An 18,559-nucleotide genomic window follows, 5' to 3' on the forward strand; every position below is an offset into this window, starting at 1 on the left:
ACGTCTCTCAGAGAGCTCTCTTACCCTCCATGGGCTTATCCTAACCCCAAAACTCCTTGGGTTTCAAAAGTCTTCAGTGAGGCTCAGCACTGATAAACACCTTATTCAATTAATTCATCATTTGATCCCGAGCGGCAATAATATTCTCTGATATTTGGGGATATTTGGCGTAAACAATGCACTGCTCGCTGACTTTTATAACAACCTTCATGAAACCGCCTCTTTAAAGAAGAAACTTCTAATCGCTCGTGGGACAGCTACTAACGTGCGCAGACTGAGGTGCAAGGCTTCTAGGCGGGCACAGGCAGCACAGTGTCACCGTACAATGCAGGATGTGGGGGGCTGGAGTCATGACGGCAGCCGATGCTCTAGGCATGCATGGGGTGGGGGGTACGCCAGCAGATCCCGGGCCCACAGCCAGGCATGCTTGAACATACAGAGCACAGGACATGATGGGACTCGCGTCCGTGACCAGCCACAGAGGAGCCGAAGCGAGCCTACGGAAGCCGGGGTGACAGACGCCATCTGGAGAACTAACTCGGCCTACAGAGGGCCGTGCTGAGGGGAGGCGCGGGCATTGCTTTGGGTCAAGCAGCAGACGGAGGCAACCAAAACAGACCTCTGACCCAGATTTCCTTTTGGCCGTATCGTCTATATTGAGGAGGTCCCCAAAGCGCTCATTAGTGATAAACTGATGGTGCGTCGGGATGACGCCCGTGTGGCGACGAGCTGCGATATCGGCCTCTTCTTGCTCACGCTTAAGTCGTCTCTGGTCCGCTAAAAGTTTCTGCCATGAAATTGCATAAAAGGGGCAGTAAATCATCCGGTGCAGGGTGTTGGAAAACTGCCAACGCAACAACTAAGAAGCAAGGGACTGGGTGAATAGTGGGGACACACGGGGGGTTGGCGTGGGAGGGGCTTCATGGCCACAACTCCTGCGTCCCCCTGCAGCCGCACCCCACACGCTCTGCGGAGGACGGAGGTCGCACCACGCAGGGGACCCCAGGGGACCCCTGGGCCACGGGGGAAGGATGAATTCCAGACAGTTACACTGTCCAGAAAACTATCTCCCGGCTCAGCCAAGAGCCTCCTGATCCCAGTACATGGCCCCAAAATCCAGGCCCTCCCGGGGCGGCTGCCGGTGGGGGTGGGGAGCCATAATGTGGAGCGTCTACAAGCCTGCTGGGCTGAACGCGGGGGGCTGGGAGAGCTCCCCTCACCTCACTTAGGCGGTGGGGATTTCGCAGTGTCTTCCCATGGTGGGACCAGGGATGGCTGATTCCTCCCACCCAGATCTGGGCTCTGACTAAGCCAGGGCTATGGAACTAGGTCATTTTTTTGTACTTCCGAGGTCTGTTACTCTGATATGCTCCAGAGCAGAGCCGCCCATTTCAGAAACTATGCACCCCTTCTCCGAGGCTGGCCAACCCCTCCCCTGAGCACAATGTTTAGGGGGCCTTGGCACACGCACCAAACGCTACTTACGTGACTGACAGACATCATCAATTACTTGCTTACTGTACGTTTTACACAACTATCTCATTAGGTGGAATGAGGCGGAGTATAAAGGAGTGATGTAGAATAGAAATATAAAAGATGAACTAGGAATAGAAACACCTCAGTTTAGAAGAATCATGCTCTCCTAAGTTAAGGAAATAGTCATCTACTCCTATTCTTAAAGACTTCTTTTTCTCCTTCTATTTTTAAAGGCTGTTTCAAATAATTAAACAATGTTGCATTTTACCAAATGTCCCTATGCCCTATTAAAGTGACCCTATGGAACAGAATTTTAATGTGTTTTCTTATTCTATACCGATCATTACATTCCTGGGGTTACCACTCCTTGTAGAAAAGCAGTAATGAGGACCGGTAATTCTTAGTATTTTCAATAAGGCATTTGTCTCCTTCCAGCAGGCAATTTAATGCCTCATGTGACACCCAGCCCCAAAGGATGGTGGGCCTGATTTTCCCATCTTTCACCAGGGACTATGAATAATAATCAAGAAACCACTTCTCAGATGGCTGTGGATGTCAAGGGCTCAGGCAAGCTGTCGTAAAGACTACCTGAGGAAAGACATGACATGGTGCTTCGAAAAAGCCCAACACCGCTGAAAGGGCACTGGCCCAGGAATGTGGAGCCCTGGTTTCTAGCTGTTTCTAGCTGACACCAGAGGGTGTAAGTTAATTTGCTGTGTCACCTCCGGCAAGTCACTACCCCCTGGAGTCCTTTCCTGGCTTACACAATAGGCTTGGCGACTAATGTCCCTTCCAGAACTGACATATTCTCATTTTCTGAAATGCCACGATCATCAGTAATTCATAAGTTTTGCAAAAAAAAGCTGCCAGGACTGACCCTCCATTAGCTGGAAGTGTGAGCTGTTTCTGCAGCAGTGGGGAGGGACTGCTGTTGGAGGCTCCTGTGGCCCCCTGTGCTTGGGTCACTGTTACATCAGATCAGTGGAAGTGGACAGCGAAGGAAGTGGACCTGGTGCCTGGATCAGACCTCAGCAAATCCACCATCCCCACAGTTTGACGACAGAAGCCAAATGCCATGAATAAAGACACAACATTTTTAAGGATCTGGGAGCCAGTGTTATTCAGGGAACAAGCTGCTCCCCTTCTGAACACACCTTGTAATATAGCAACTGCTAAGCCAACTAAGTAAAATCTGCCTCCCATGGGGTAGGCAGGATTCTAGCACAGCGCCTTCCATGCTGGATACTAGTGTTTGTACTAATAACATGAATGTCATCTTCCTCCACCTTATATAGGTGGGAACCTTGTATCCTAGGAACAGCGACTAGAAACAAAATGGTCTGTGGCCTGATGGACACTCACTGTGTTTGTCACCTGTTCTTATAAATAAGTCTGCACATCTCACGCTTTCTTCCTTCTTTACCCGGATTATTTTAATGAATTACTGTCTGTTTTATGCCTGCATGGGGGCAGAGCTACGGTCTTTTCGTCTCGGCAGCCATAACTATTATCATTCAGCCCCATTCAAGGTCAGCCTTACCCTAAATCCTTAAGGAAAATCCACCTCAACTTGGAAACCTTTCAATGATACAGAACGCAGGAAAGGGGCTTCAGACTTTATGGGGAAAGGGACGGAGCTGTGTATACATGGTCAAAACAACTGTTCCACCTCCTAACTTGATACAGGAAAATGGTCACTGGAGCTGGTTTGATCTATAGGACCCTTCCTGCTAGGAATGCAAAGTCCAGAAAGCATGCCTCAAAACACCACTATATCACAACAGAAGCTGGTGATTTTGCCCCTTTAGCTGATAAGCACAATGGCCTCTTCTGAAATCCCAAGAGAACACACTCCTTCCCCAGGCATTCCATTTCCGCGTGGACATTTCAGCCGTGGCTAGGAGAGGTGCGTTCCCTGAAGTTCTGGTGGGGGTTTCCCAGGATCTATGGGGGTAGCTCTTCTTCTGAGTTAAAGGCAACTTCTTCAAATTGTTTTATAAAATGTATTACGGTGGTCATTATGTATTATTTTTTAGTTTCCTTTCTCCTGCTGCATACTCCCCAAAAGGAATTGTGCTTTGTGCCAACAGAGGGGTGGGCAGGACTGGGGAAATATGTGGGTGGTTTCCCTAGAGAGTAAGAAGGCAGGGATGGGGAAGAGGAGAGCAAGTGGCACCAACTCTGGGTCCCCCTGCACAGAGCTGAAGGCAGTGTCGAACCTCCCCTGCAGGGACGCTAGTGGGACTTGGCACTTACAAACTATTGCCTGTGGGGAAATCGGTCCTAGAGAGCTGACGCCACATAAAAAGCCATTTGTGAAGACACCAATTTTTGCTCCCTATTGCTAGGTCACGTCATCTCCCTGACAGATGTCTAGAATGTTGGCTTCCTTCATTTTTTTAAATCTGCCTAAGAGCTAAGAGATTTTCAAGATGCCATTTACCTCTTTATCATCATGACGCCTCCGAATAAATTCTTCCGTGGATTCCAAATAATCAGCAGGTATAAAATGCCTTGGTGACTCCGAATCTTCAAAACAACAAAGTAGAATTAAAACGTGCCAGGATTTAGCAGGAAACCAGACTGGGATTAAGATTTCACCCTTCAGCCATTATCCTTACATTCACAGTCGTGGATTATAGACCCACACTCAAATTCTGAAGAAGAACCAAATCCTCCCCCCCCGCAAACACCTTTTTGAATTTACTTGTAAGCCAGTTTAATACAAAGAAAACTAATCAGAAGGCAACAGGTGAGTGGAGAGAGGACCTTCTGTGAAAAGTGTCCCTCCTAAGAGGCGTGCAGGATCTCACAGAGACACACTGTACACGCACACACACACAGGGCCACTGGGAGAGGCTGCCTCTCAAAAAACCACGGGGTGACTGAGGATTGGTGTGAACTCCAAGGGGTTCGAGAGTTCACATGGGCGAATTTCTCAGCTGAGCTAAACGGCCAATTTTTCTTTCGAAACAGAGTTTGGTGGTTAGTCTAATGACATGGGGGGGCTTTGTTTTTAAAGAAGTGCAGCCACTACGAGCCATGATTAATTGCCAAGCAAAACAAACAGAAAACAAAGGACAGACCAGAAAATGAGCACCAAGGGCACACGGGAAGAGGGGACAGAGCAAGCAAGGTGGAGAGACGGGTGAGGTGAAACCGGGCAAATACACAAATGCCACCTCCGAGGGATGTTCCCAGTTCACTGTGTGGGTTGTTGTTCCTGTCCAGGCCGGGGTCTGAGTACGGCACGGAGTTGCCATTATGAAAGGCCCTCAGGCAGTCATCTGGGACTGCGGGTCTCCCCTGAGGGGGCTCCGAGATCCGGCCCAGCCTCGCCATGGTGTGTCGGGAAGACAGGCGTTTGGGAACCGAGGGCTTCCCCCCAGAGGGGGTCTCGTCCTGCTGGGGCTGGCTGGGGAGGTCTGGCTTCTGGCCGGCCTGAGGAGCTGAGAAGTCACCAGGGGGAGGCTGCCTAGGGTGGGACTGGAGGGGCTTTTTCAATCGGAAAGGGAGGGGGCTCATTAGGTAGATGTTCCTGAGGAGCGTGCTCCTGTCCCCCCTGAGATCTGGGCGCCAGTCAGACTGTCTGGACGTCTGCTGCTGCTCGTGCTTTCGGATGGTGGTGAAGCGGGTGTAGGAGGCCGGGCAGGTGCCCTTGCACTTGGTGAGGCGGTGCTTGGGAAAGTCTCCGTGGACACTGCTGCTGCTGCCCTCTCTGCTGTTGCTGGAGATGTTTGAACAGTGGTCGAGCTCGTCGGAGCAGGCAGAGAGGGGCTCAGAAGGCGCAAGGCCCCTGAAGCCCAAAGGGGGCTCGACCATGTTGCTGCATGTTGGGGTGGCATAGAGCCCCCCCGGGTTCATCCCATCCAACTCCCGGGGTCGCAGCTTGGTCGACTCCAGGAGGGACTCAGCCGAGCGGGCTGAGGTCAGGCCACTCCGGGACAGCACAGGCGTGGGGGACTTGCTTAGCCTTCCAGACAGGTCTAGGGACGGCATGGACCTCGACCGCTGAATCAGCTGCTCAAATGCTGTGATGCGGGAGGAGACGGTGTGCTTGGGGATGTGTTCCGAGCCCTCCTGGCTAGAGCCCAGCTCTCCCCTGGCCAACGCCAGGCTGTTCCTTTCGAAGTGGGAGGCAAGGTCTCGCACGCTTGAGGAGGAGATGGAGCCCAGGAAGAGACCAGCTCGGTTGATGTGGTGCATGTCCCGGTATAACATGGTGAACTGCATCCCGGCCTTTCTGGAGAGAGGGCAGGGCCTCCTGGTGCCAGTGCCGTATTCCTGGAGGCTCACGGTGCTACTCGACTTGCTGTCCCACTCTCGCCGGGAGCGCGTGAGCAGGTTCTCGATGCTCCCCCCCACTCGGAGGGGGAGACCTCTTTTGGAATCATTCAGAGACAGTGAAACACAAAGGTTCTCACAGCTCTGAGCCTTTTCTGCCGGCAATAAGACACTCTTCTGTTCCTGTAAAAGAGCGCTGGGAGCGGAGAGCCTGGGTTTGAATTTGGAGGGAAGGATTTCCGAAATGCAGGCCTTTGCAGCGGACAGGGGTTTCTTGTGCTTACACATGGGGCCTAATGCATTGCTAGAGCTAACCGTTCGGCTAGGAACTGAAGATGAAGAAATCATGTGAGCATTCCCACCTTTACGATCCACTGGAAAGCATGCAGAATAAAATAAACAGACCCATTAGGTTAAAGCTGAAAGCTGCTTTAAAAAAAAAAATGAAATAAAAATAAAAGGGAGAGGTTACATGCTCATTTGTCTTAAGGGTTTTTGTTTTGTTTTGTTTTGTATTTTAATTTCCAGTTGATGTCCGGAAGCAAAATAATCTGTGCTGCAAAGCAGGTGCAAAGATGCAACGAAAAATGGCCACCCTGCTGTGAGTTACGGAAGGCTAAGGCTTAGCTACGTTCTAAGAAGAGGGAATCAGAACGAAAAAGAGAGAGAGATGCTTTAGGGAGAGCAAGGTTGGGATTCGAAGGAAGGGAAACTAATACCAGAAAGAAAAATGGCCGGTGAAAAACTGGGGGAGGGGGCTCAGACGGCTCAGAGGCCTGGAGATAGACCTGCACAAGGCAAAGGATATCCCAGGAGCTGGAAGTCACCCGCTGCCGATACCCCGACACCGGGCCTGGATGGGCGAGAGGCATCTGGATGACCGTGTGGCCAGGTCAGAGCCCCGCAGGCTTCACCCAGTTACCTTTAGTGGAGGCTGAGCTGGAGGGTCGCTTGAGCCCGCTCAGGCCCTGGAGAGGGATGTCTCCACCTTCCAAGACGCTCTTATAAATCTGCCTCTCATTCTCCAAGCTAGCGAGATCCCCAGGAGCCCCATCTGATTCCCTCTTCACTGCGTGGAAGTTGGAAGAATAGATACTGAAGACAACGTGATGTTAAAAGAGGGAAGAGAGAACAAGAAAGAACGGGACTTAGAACGTTTGACATTTTTCTCGAAAGCACATTACCACCCGAGGACAAACAACACCCTTTTTGGGATCCTAGTCAAGCACTGTCCTTTCTAAAGGGTGTTCAAGCCCAAGGGTGGCCCCAAATGCTCCGGAATCTGCCCCAACAGCAAAAGTGCTGAGAAGACCGCATTTGTGCTTTAAAAGAGGACCTCTGAGAAACTCTGCCGGGGGGGGGGGGGGGAGGGAGGGTTCTTGGGGAGGGCGGGGGTGGGAAGGTGGTTGCTGCTGGGGGCCCGGCGGGTGCACACGAGACGGTGCAGCCGAGGATACGAGGGGGGAGCCCCTGCCAGGTCGCCAGCCAGAGCTGGCGACTTCAAGGTCACCACCTGGATTATTTTTCTGGGTTACTCTTCACAAGCACTTTGGCTGACAGAGCACGGAAATCAACCATTTTCCTGGGTCTCCGGGAAAATCAGCCCCTAAGTGAAAGTGGAACCTGGGATTCTATACGCAGTTACCATCCCCCCACAGGTTACACCAGCTTCTTTCACATTTGCAGTCAGAACCCGGTAACAGGAATTGGAGTATACACTAGGACTCCTTTACCTTTCATTTATTTTTATCTTGTTGAAATTCTAGGTATTTTTGCAAGTTACCACAAATCCTTTTAGGAATGAGGTGGGGCACAGAAAAAATTAAGAGCACTTACTCACTGAGCCCCTCCCTTCCCCTAATCCCAGTTTTCTAGGCCCCTCACCCACGGGCACACGGAGACACACACTCAGTGAACAACCAACCTCCTTCCCACAGAAGTACTCAGGCCTCTGCTCGGCTGCTTTTCAGTCCTACTGAATCTGGTTTACAGGTATCAATGAGGACTTTTTTTTTTTTTTTTTTTTTTTTAGCTCTGGAGATGCAAACAGCTTGACAGAATTTCTCTATCCCAATATTTTACGATATGTATTTTATCAAGTGTACAGAAAAACTTAATTATAACAGTGAACCCCCACATATTCTGGGCCCCCAGATTCAACACAGAACATGGGGCTGCCTTTGCGGCATGACCCATCTATCCATCTCTCTCCCTCTCCCCATCCTTCAACGATGGGATTATTCCCCCATTTCACACAGCCTCTCCGTCCCCACAGTCACAGACAATGACAACGACAATATTACACAACCGGCTGAGATATCCTGTGTGGGAGGCCGGCCGATCCTTCTGTCTTTAATCCTCACAAACAATCCTACTTGCCCCATTTTTGGTCGAGGGAAGGAGGCACCAGGAGATCCAGACCCTTGCTGAAGCAGGCACTGTCTGTGCAGAGGCAGAGCCCGGCCCTGCACGGCACCCTCGGCTGAACACCTCTCCACAAATGAGGTGGCAGTGCCTTCCCAGAGCCCAGGCCTGCACACCGCAGGAGGCCTGAGGATGCTGGAGCTCCAAAGATCACTGCCGGGCATCCCCTGCAGTGAACGTACCCCGGGGGATGAGAGGCCCCAGAGCCCAGGAGTCAGGAATGGAGAGGAGGAGCCTGTGGTAGAACAGGCAGTGGGTCCACCCCAGGATAGGAACGTTCCCTGAGTAACAGCACTGCTCCCTACCCCCTTCCCATAGCTGCTGCGGCCTCCCAGGGCTTTGCATGCTCTACTTCAGGGGACTGACTGCCTGGGGGCTCAGGGTTCCCCCCCCCCCCGTCCCTTCTCCTCATTCTCTCTGGCTGATGTCAGGGGATCAAATGCTTTTCTCCTCTTCTCAGCCTAGACAGAAGAACATGACTGAAAACTTAGGGGGAAAGAAAACCTACTCTCAAAGCTGAGACCACAAAAGCGTGTGAATGAACGGAGTCCGCAGAGCAGCCTCCAAGGTGCGTCTCAGAGGGGAGAACCCTCCGGAAGAGGCGGCATGATGGGGATAGACTCTTTCCCCCAGGCCGTGCCCTCATTTGCAGGGGCCCACCAGAGGGTCCACACGTACACCCAATAAGTATTTGTTGAATGAATACGAGGTCACATTTTCTGAAAGTAAAATGGGCACACATGATCTGATTAAGGAAATGCTTTGATTCATGAAATGTGTTTAGAAATTCTTCCACAAGAATTTCATCACATTCACTTAGGCTCCTCATGTCGGTGACTCTAGAACCCTCAGAACAGTGGACACAGTAAGACTGCAGGGACTTAGCATGGCCCCGGCCTAGGCTGGCTGGCCTTACTGGGGCCCTGGCTCCTGACCAGGGGTGTCCACTCCCACCCTGGGGACAGAGGCGAGGCTTTGCCAGGCGCAGAGGCCTCAGAACAACGGCTGCCACCTGCACAGCTTTTGCTCTCCTGCTTCTACCTACAGGGGTGCTTGAAGATGTCCCCCCAACCATCTGATCGATAAAGGCATCAACTCCATCCAGAGGGCAGAAAGACCCTTAAAGGTGACTTGCAAGGTTCTGGCACTATATGCCAACTTCCATCAATCTAAGTGCCTCTAAACTGACTAACTTCAAAGTTTTTAATTAAAAATAAATCTGCCCCTTATCTCAGTTTCTCTTTCAGAGCCTTCCCTCGCTTTGGTTCCATTTTCTGGTTTTGTTGTTCAATTTAACTCCATTGCTCCTTTTTATACAATCTCAACATCTAAAAGACCCATGTACAGGTATCCTTTAGCCTTGCCAACAGTTGTGGTGAGGGGACAGTCTCTCGGGCCCTACTCGCCTTGGTTTGTGGTCACCAGACCTCCCTCGGCATGGGGAAGGGGCTGCCAGAGGCTTCTATCCTTCTGTCCTTTGAATTGCCTCAGCCTTGGTCAGAATGTCCACGCTGGTCTTCTCTGGTTCTGCCTAACTTCATTTGGTCTGACTCTCATGGTACCCAGCTGCCAGACTTCACACCTCCCCTACCTCACCCCTTGTCAGAAATCCTCTCCTGCCCTCAGCCACTCCACTTTCTGGCTTTATTCCATCCCTTATCACCATTTCGTCCTGCTTCCCCACCAGAACGACAAACCAGCAACTCAGGAAACCCCTCAGAATGGATTTGCTATAGCTAATTGTTTTCTTTCTGATACCGAAGCCAATATGCTTTTTCCAGATGGGCAACACTTCCCAACTGGGGCCCTCCTTGGTTAAAAACACATCTACAAATTCTGGAACAACGTTTTCAAATGTATCCTCGCCATCACATCTTTTAGCGTTGGAAAGACATACAACATTTGTCCTGTTGTACCAAAGGGAAACTGAGGGCCTGAGTGTTGAAGGCAAGTGCCAAAGGTCTCACAGTTGCTGGTCTCTCCTGTGCCCAAATAGATCAAATGAGATGGGAAAAGCAGCGGGGCTGATGAGGAAGGCCCAATCAGCATTGGCAGCCACCGATCCCATCACAGAACAGCCAAGTTCAGCTGTCAGCAGCCTGGGCGAGCCAGTTTCCACTTCAAAGACAGCAGGACGGACAACTCATCCTCTGGCTAAGATGCAAAGGGGGCTGAATTTCAAGGGGATTCAGCAAAAACATACTTGCTGGAGGAGTAAAGTGAGAGAATGGGGCCAACAGTTTGCATGCCTGTGACCAGGTGGGCTCAGGAGGACTCCAGCCTGACTCCAACAAGCAATGAGCGTCAGCTAAGGATAACCCACTCTGTTAGAAAACTTGGAAACAGTGTGTTTCTCAGGTTCTTTCATCTGTAAAACCAGCAGGCATGGGCATGGTAAGACCATCCAACAAATCCACCTTCAAATCTGTTATCATTTGCGCCTTCCTCCTGAGCTCCAGAGCTGTACATTCAGCTGCCTTCTAGGCACCTCCCCGTGGGTATATTCCCCAGGCATCTTAAACCCCACATGCCCCAAACCAAATCCACAGTTCTGTTCCTGTCTCCCATGGCCCAAGCCAGAAAGCCCACGGAATCAACCCCTTTCTCCCCCTCCTTGCTCCCCAAACCTAACCAGTCACCAAGTACGGCTTACTCCCTGTCCTGACACAGCGCACATCAGCCCCTTCCCTCGACCTCCCCGGCCACCACCCCACCACTGCTCACCTACATCTCTGTAGTAAGCACACCCTCACTCCTGCCTCTTCAGCCCTGACTCCCTCCAGTCATCTCTGCAAATCACTGCCCATGATAATTTCTATAAAAGATCTCACGGGGTCATTCCACTGCTCATTTTAGTCACTCCAATATTTATTGAGCACCTATTAAATATGAATCACTCTCCTATGTAGAGCTTCAACAGGGAATACAACAGACAAAAAATTCCAGCCTCGTGGAATTCACTGTCCAAAACCATTTGTTGATTGCAGCAAGGGGGAAAAAAAAAAAAAAAAAAAAAGTAACTGCTTTAAACTGTGGCTTTGGGGGAAAGGAGTCTAGGAAATCTGGGGAGGGCAGTTTCCTCTTTAGCCTTTGTACTGCAGGAAGAAAATGATCTTTTCGATTTATAATTTGTGATTGTCGTTCCCTCTCTCCTGTGTCCCGTCGCGACGTTTACCACACTGGCTTCTATCTGTGATTTACAAGTCTGTGTCCCCATTACACTCTGAGCTTCTGGAGGGCAGGCGGTTTACGTTACCAATCTTTGCACGCCTGGTGCCTACCACTGCTTTTCAATAAATAATAGAATAAATGATTCTATAAAGTTAAACGCTCGCATGTAGATTTCTGAGAAATGAAAATCACATTTTCAAGGCCCAAGGGAGTCTCTCTAATGTTTCATTTAGTTCTTCAGGTAATGATTTGTGTTTTGATCTTAGGTTAAGAGAAAGGGTTGGTTTTGGGTTTTTTTGGTTTTGTTTTTGTTTTTAAAAGCTTGTTCTTGAGCACCACCTGCTGGCCAAATAGAGGAAAGCTCGTTGGTTAGGAAAAAAAATGAGTGATAATCCATGCTGAAATGCCAACGATGAGAATGAGTAGTCTTCAGGACTGCTTTAAGATCTGATAGCTCTAGGGAAATAACATACAAAATTGGACACTGTTATTGCAAGCATTAAAAAAATAATTTTTGAGAATAAGGACTGGTAGTTCTACTGGGTATTGGGGACTATGGGTAGATTTCTTCCTCTCTATACCCATATTATTTTAACACAGTGATAATGAATCATGCTAATTAATAAAATTCCAAAACTGAAATTCTGTCCAAGATATGAATACAACTTCTTCAGTGACCACTTTTTTTTTTTTTTTTTTTTTTTTTATCCCAATGTTTTTGAATGTGGGGCATCCTGTGCTTTCTCCTTCAGTCCTTGGGGTAAGTCCAGTCTGGCCAATGTTTCTTTCAACACATCCTCCCCAACCATCCAGCGAGAGGGGCCAGATCCAGGCTGCAACTGCAGCCCTCAGTGCTGAGTGCGTTGGATGCTAATTAATTAAGACTCACAAGCACATTCATTAATTCCGCATTTACTGTGCACCTCCCTGGGTGTCAGGCTTCCCACCAATTCTAAACAAGGAAAAAAAAACCTTACTTCCTCGTTTGAACAAAATGGAAGAAAACCCCACCTGCCTTACTGAAAAATCCCCAAGTGGAAGACTAGCAGGAGGAAAAAACTCATTTATTCCTGCCAAGTAGTTCATGAGAGCCAGGCTATGGCTGAAACACAGAGGTCTTTGGAGACCTATTTCAATGACACAAATAAGAGCACTTGATAAATTAACCCAGCAAATATCTTCAGGTCCACAAATACTTAGAATTCTCTGAAAGCAATTTGCTCTTTGAAGTAGTTCGCCTCAGGTCCTTCGATCCTGCTAACACAGTATTACACAGTTACTGACATTGTTTTTTTTCTTTTAAGCACTCAAGACCAGTCAACTGTGGCATGTTTTCTGTGAATTTCCTGCCCCATTCTGAATCAGGACGGTGCAAACGAGAGCTTATCACTAACACGGTCCCCTGGCCTAGAACTTCATTGTTCCTCCTTCAAGCTCCGGCTTGATCGGGTGTCACAGGCATCCCACGCCGCCTTTATGTACTTGTTTCCTCACCTGTAAGATGGGGACCAAACACAATGCTCCGTCCTGGAATGGTGAAAGGACCAAATGAGGGAACGTAGCTATGACGCCAACCACAGGGCCTGGCGCATCGTACACGTCCAGTCAATCACTAGGATTATTTCATTCAAGACCTGCGCTCCTAACTTCGACAGCCTGTGGGCATGGCTTTCTCTTCGGAATACATTTATGATCTTCTTATTTATTTATTAACTTATCATATTGACTAATTACACCCCGAGGGCCCAAACCAGGAATACTTTCAATCCTTAGTGTCTCATTCACAACTTTGCGTTCTTATTTAGCAACATTTTTGGGGATGTGTGATTTGCTGCCCAAACTAGTAAGGAATGATACCGTGTGCCCCTATGATAATACTGAGCATAGTGCCCCGGATCCAGTAAGAACCCACTAAGGGAATTGACTAAGGAATTCACTAACCAGCTACCAGCAGCAGCCTTTCCTGTCCCACGCACTCTGGGGAGATGGGGAAAGGAAAGGGGGTTGAGGGGGGAGACCATGCAGAGGGATTAACATTGGGCCATCCTGAAAACAGGATTATAGGAGCAGGGAGAGACCTGGAGGGATCAGTGGGCAGTCAGGACTGCCCAGGTGACAAACAGGTGGGTGGCCTCAGGGGACAAGGAGAGTTTGCAGGGAGCTTCAGCCTTTGTCTGCAGGTAGCCTAAGGGCATCTGCTGCACTTCACTTCTGAAAGCACATCTCTGGGGACCTAGAGGACCTGTGACTTATCATCTTCGCAGCTGACGGCACAGTTCAACTAGCTCCTTACAGACAGTGAGCCTCCGAGCCCAGAGTGGAGGGAGATCGGGAAGGGGTCCGGATGCTAGATCTGAGCTTTGATGTTTGTCACACTGCTGGGCTGATGACTGACCCAACAGCAGGCACAAGACTTAATGCCTGGATTTGTCCCAAGATGGACTGTCCTCTCAGGCAGGTAATTTCCCTTCTAGCTGCTGTTCTCATATATCTTCTCAATTTCTTCTTCTGCTGGATAAACTGATCATAATCATTAACACACATATTTATAGAAAAAAAAATGAACAGGGGTGCCTGCGTGGCTCAGTTGGTTAAGCAGCTGCCTTCGGCTCAGGCCATGGTTCCAGGGACCTGGGATCGAGCCCCACATCGGGCTTCCTGCTCAGCAGAGAGCCTGCTTCTCTCTCTCCCTCTGCCTGCTGCTCTGCTTACTTCTGCTCTCTCTCTGTCAAATAAATAAATAAAATCTTAAAAAAAAAAATGAACAGAGTGGATCTAGCTAGAGATTTGGTCACTGTGCTAAAAGAATTAAGATTTTTCCAATTTTCCCCTGAAATATCCTAATCCCAGCTGACTTTCAAATGAAACTCCTCCTGCTGAACACATTCTTTGGCAAGGTACATAGGACATTCCCAAAGGACCACAACATTTGCCAAAAATTCCATAAACTCAGCATTCCAGTCTAGCCAGGCTTCTATTTGAAGAGGTGAAAATTGCTTGTTGTGGGTTTACCCAATCCCAATGGAACAGGAAACGCTTGTGCCTTTCCTCCTCATTGTACTTCTAAGAATGAGATATTAAATTGGGGACAGGGAGGCTCAGGGCCTACTTATAGGAGTTCAGTGCTCGCTATGTACTGCGTAGGTAAGGGGCAGGGGACCGCATGGAGACGTTTCAGCTGGGATAATGGCTGCATGGCAAAATACTGAGAAAAGTCATCAGGCGTAGGGCTCTGGATGGTCTGGAGAGGGGGAAAGAGGCTGACGGTTACTCCGTGAAGTGAGCAGAGTGTGCACATATCACCCAGGCAGAATCCTGATGGTTACGAGGAAATAAATCCACACCTTTCAGCATCAGTCAAGTTAGCCCCCTTCTGGCCCTATCTTACCCTGGGACAGGTACTGACTGAGGACTCAACCCCACCATCCCCCGACCTTTACACCCAGCGCAGCGTGTGTCAGTCACACATCCCATCCAAGAACCAGCCCACGAGTGGGTTTGGACTCCCAACTGAAACTCACATTCTAAAGGGAAAGAAGCCAACACACGGAAAAGCTTCCCGAAGGTAATAGGAATCATGGCAAAATGAATATGGAGGAGGAGGAGAAAACAGAAGAAAAATAATTTGAAGATGATGATTAAACTGCTACTTATCACCGAAGCCACGAGATTGACACAAGTAAAACACACTCGGATCCAAAACACAAGCCTCTTTCCATCTCTGACATTAATACATCAGGCCACAGATGGGGCGGCAACTTACTATCCAGGAGCCTCTGCAGAAATATCCGGGCTGGGGCTGACTGCCGAGCTCTGTAAATGCCAAAAAAAAAGAAAGAAAAGAAAAGAATGTAGATCATTTATTTTGCATCAGATGTTCCTAGTCAAGGGGGAAAGAGAGCAGCCCTTTTCCTTTCCTGATGTAGCCAAGGACCTTTGGGAGATGGGCCCTTAGCTGGTAAGGGGTCTGTGCTGGAGGATTTCTGGGCCAGCCGGTGCTCTCTGGGTGCAGTGGAAGATGGCCCCTAGCTTAGACTTATCTTTCATATAAATATAGATCCATGAGTGGATAGCCCACCATCTGGCCAACATGCATTAGTGACATGGACAACACCGCCTTCAACAGCTCATCCCCAGTCCTTGGAGCCCCTGGCAAACCCACTAGAGACTCCGTCATGCACCCCAGATGCCACATCAGGAGAGAGGGTCACCCGACACCTTAGGTACAGAAAATATAAAAATGCATTTGAAAAGACCACACTGTATTTAGATCATTTGGTCACCCCTGCAGATTTGGAATGCGGAAATGGGGAAATGCATTTTTACAAAACCTAGGAGTAGGGGAACATTTTATAAAATGACAGGCAATTATGCAAAAGAAAGAAAACCACCAAGAGTTACATGCAGAGAAAAGGCAACATAATTAAGTCGTCTAAGGTTTCTGTTTTGTCTTGGAGGAAAAAAAAAAGGCGAAGGGCTCAATATATTTTTAAAAAAATACTGTGGTAGTTGAATCAATCAATGAATAAGTTAACTTTTAAAGATACTTCTATTACTAATAATAATCACTTCAAGGAAAAGACGCTATGTGGAGGAGATACTGGCGGGGGGGGGGAGAGAAACAGTGGGAGAAAGAAAAGGAAGATTGTCCAAGAGGGAGGAAAGGACGGGAGGGGAAGCAATTGTTATCTGGGCTCACCCACCTGATCCTCAACCTGCTGAACCACCTACCCTCAACCTGCTCGGTCCTCTCACTTTGGAGGGTGCCCCTGCCCCAGGATGAGGACTCTACCCGCCCCCCCCCCAACCCCAGTTACCTGCCATTATTCCTCAGAGAAGGCAGCCTCTTGCCGCACTGATGTCTCCTGCCCATCTCCTACCTTAGGGACCTGTCCTCATCTGGGTCTTCATCTTGGAAAACTTTTGTGTGACCCTGCAGAGTCCTTTGGGAATACCCCCCTCCCTCCCTTCCTTCCACAATTACATGTTTTCAACAGTGCTGTACCCCTAGGGGATCCCCAGGTGCTTCCCCACTCTAGCTCCCGGCACCTCCTCACCCAGCAACCTCGAAGGTTTTTAGAAACCTCCTGGTTATCCAACCCACTGACCTTTCCTAGGAGTCTACTTTTGGGGACCTCTCTGGAGCACAGGGTAGTTGTCATACTTTCTCTTCTTGTTCCACCACTCTGACCTGTTCACCCTACCTCCTACCTCTCTGATCTGTTCACCCCCTGATCCTCCCTTTCTTCTGCTCCATGTCATCCAACATCCCATAGGGTAGTTGCTGCTCTCGTCCTTCCTGTCCTTCAATCTTCCAACTGCTCCCAGGGATTCAGCCATCTCTTCTCCGCAAGTGACTCTAACTGACATTGTAGGCCCTTCCTCTCTTAGGAGACCTAGTCTTGTATTTCCAGCTGCCTACCAGATATGCCCTTGGTGATACCCAGCCAACACTTCAAGAATGAATCACCTAAAACTAATTCCATCTTATCTCTGCATGGATTTTCTCCCCATCTTTCTTACATGACAGACTGATGTCCCCAATTCTTCCAGCTTCGTGGCCAAAACCCTAGAGTTGTTTTTGTCTCCATTCCATCCCCCAAATCCTTATTCTTCACACCAATTAGTTAAAATGTTCCATTCCAATTTCCTCTGTAAGCACTCACAGCCACCCCTCTCCCCCACTTCATGCTGATGCCACTGGAGTGTGGGCTCTCATCACTCCATGCCTAGACCACCACAGTAGGCTCCGTGCCCTCCACACTTCCAATGGGAGGTTTTCCCTTCAACTCAGCCTCTCTAGAGTGAGGACACCGACCTCCCTAAAACAACACTTGAATTACATCATTGGGCTGTGGACAAAATCATCTCTTAACTGTGTGTTCTGAGCCTCTATAATCCAGGGTCAACCCTCTTTCCCAACTACCACCCCCAATTTTCTATTATAGCTGATTCTACTTTACTCCTTGAATACATGCTAAACATGATCACTTCTTTGCTCTTTACATGCCTCACATGGATGTCCCCATCTCTATCACTATTTCTACCACATTGCACCCATCCTTTAAGGTCCCAGCCAACCCCCTGAGAAATTGTCCCTACTTTTCCACAAGATCACTCCTCTGCCTAGCACTCAGAACCCATGCCATTCTTTTAGCTCTTTGCAGGCACTGCTGTGTATTGCTGCAGATCTTTTATTTAGGAGTGTGCCTAAACGGTCATGTTCCTGAAGGCAAAGTTCATTGCTTTTTTGTGCTGATTTAGAGCCCCTCTCAGCGTATCCCATATCTATTACCGACTAATGGGGAACATGTAATTGAACCAATGTGAAAATGACTCATTCATGCATCAGACCCTTCTTTGTGCTCACCTTGCCCTGGGCAGAAGTCCAGGTACTGGAAACTGTCTCTAACCTCAGGGAAGCCTCAGTGAGTTCAGTAATTCTCCAGCTGCCTTCCATCTTTGCATGTGTTACAAAGCTGCTATTAGACTACTTTGAAAAGGAACCTCGGATTCATTTTGTGACCTATAATCCTAGTGCTCCTGTCCTGCTCTGGAACATGTTAGGACTTAGGTGCAGTTAGTTCTCACTCTTAAACTAGCTCAGACCTTCTATCCCACAGGGGCTACAGCTGGTTCCAGTCTCCACCTTGGTTGAAAATGAGCACCCCCTTTCCCTGCCCCATGACCTATCTGCCTTGACTGTGGGCACTGTAGCTCACCTTTTTACCTCCCCCAAGTTCTGAAGAGGGGCCTGGATTCTCAAACCCCAGCTTTCCTCATCTGCCTGCAGTTCCTAAGTGTCTGACTTTATCTCAGCCCACCCTGGCTGCTGCCATAACCCCCTGGGTTCTTCACTCCTTCCTTAGCTTAATGGTCCAGCACCCAAGAGTTTTCAGAACCTGAGTCACTCATGCTGGCGATCTGACCCTCCTTGTCTTGTTCTGCTTAAATAGAACACAATCTATAGTATTTTCCACTCCTCCTGCCACAGTGTGTGGACCTTCCTAGCCTCTTCAGCAGTGCCTGCCTGCCTTCTTTATTTTCTGTAAAGATACCGTTTCCTTCTAAGAGCCTTTTATGTTTTGTCAGGGAGCCTTGGGGGCGGTTCTCCAAATACTTGGTATTTTTCTTCCCATTGGGAACCTGTTTTCCTTGGACTCTATGACATAGTCCTCAATAAACCACATTTTGACATAGCCCC

General features: G+C 49.0%; 1 protein-coding gene across 37 annotated transcripts in view; it reads right to left on the reverse strand.

Moving 5' to 3' along the window:
• Positions 1-18,559, reverse strand: part of SORBS1 (sorbin and SH3 domain containing 1) — a 226,497-nt gene that overhangs the window by 32,485 nt on the left and 175,453 nt on the right. For 28 of the 37 annotated variants that reach the window (XM_059398177.1, XM_059398176.1, XM_059398180.1 and 25 more), the window contains 4 exons: positions 15,119-15,168; positions 6,683-6,855; positions 3,920-4,005; positions 620-787 (listed from right to left, as the gene is read on the reverse strand). In XM_059398177.1, coding sequence (XP_059254160.1) covers positions 620-787; positions 3,920-4,005; positions 6,683-6,855; positions 15,119-15,168 — 477 coding nt within the window. Of the gene's footprint in view, positions 1-619; positions 788-3,919; positions 4,006-4,658; positions 6,135-6,682; positions 6,856-15,118; positions 15,169-18,559 lie in introns of all 37 variants that reach the window. The other 9 variants (XM_059398194.1, XM_059398211.1, XM_059398197.1 and 6 more) reach the window with 2 other exon arrangements.

This window comes from Mustela nigripes, chromosome 4, assembly GCF_022355385.1.
Source record: "Mustela nigripes isolate SB6536 chromosome 4, MUSNIG.SB6536, whole genome shotgun sequence".
Classification (NCBI taxonomy): domain Eukaryota; kingdom Metazoa; phylum Chordata; class Mammalia; order Carnivora; family Mustelidae; genus Mustela; species Mustela nigripes.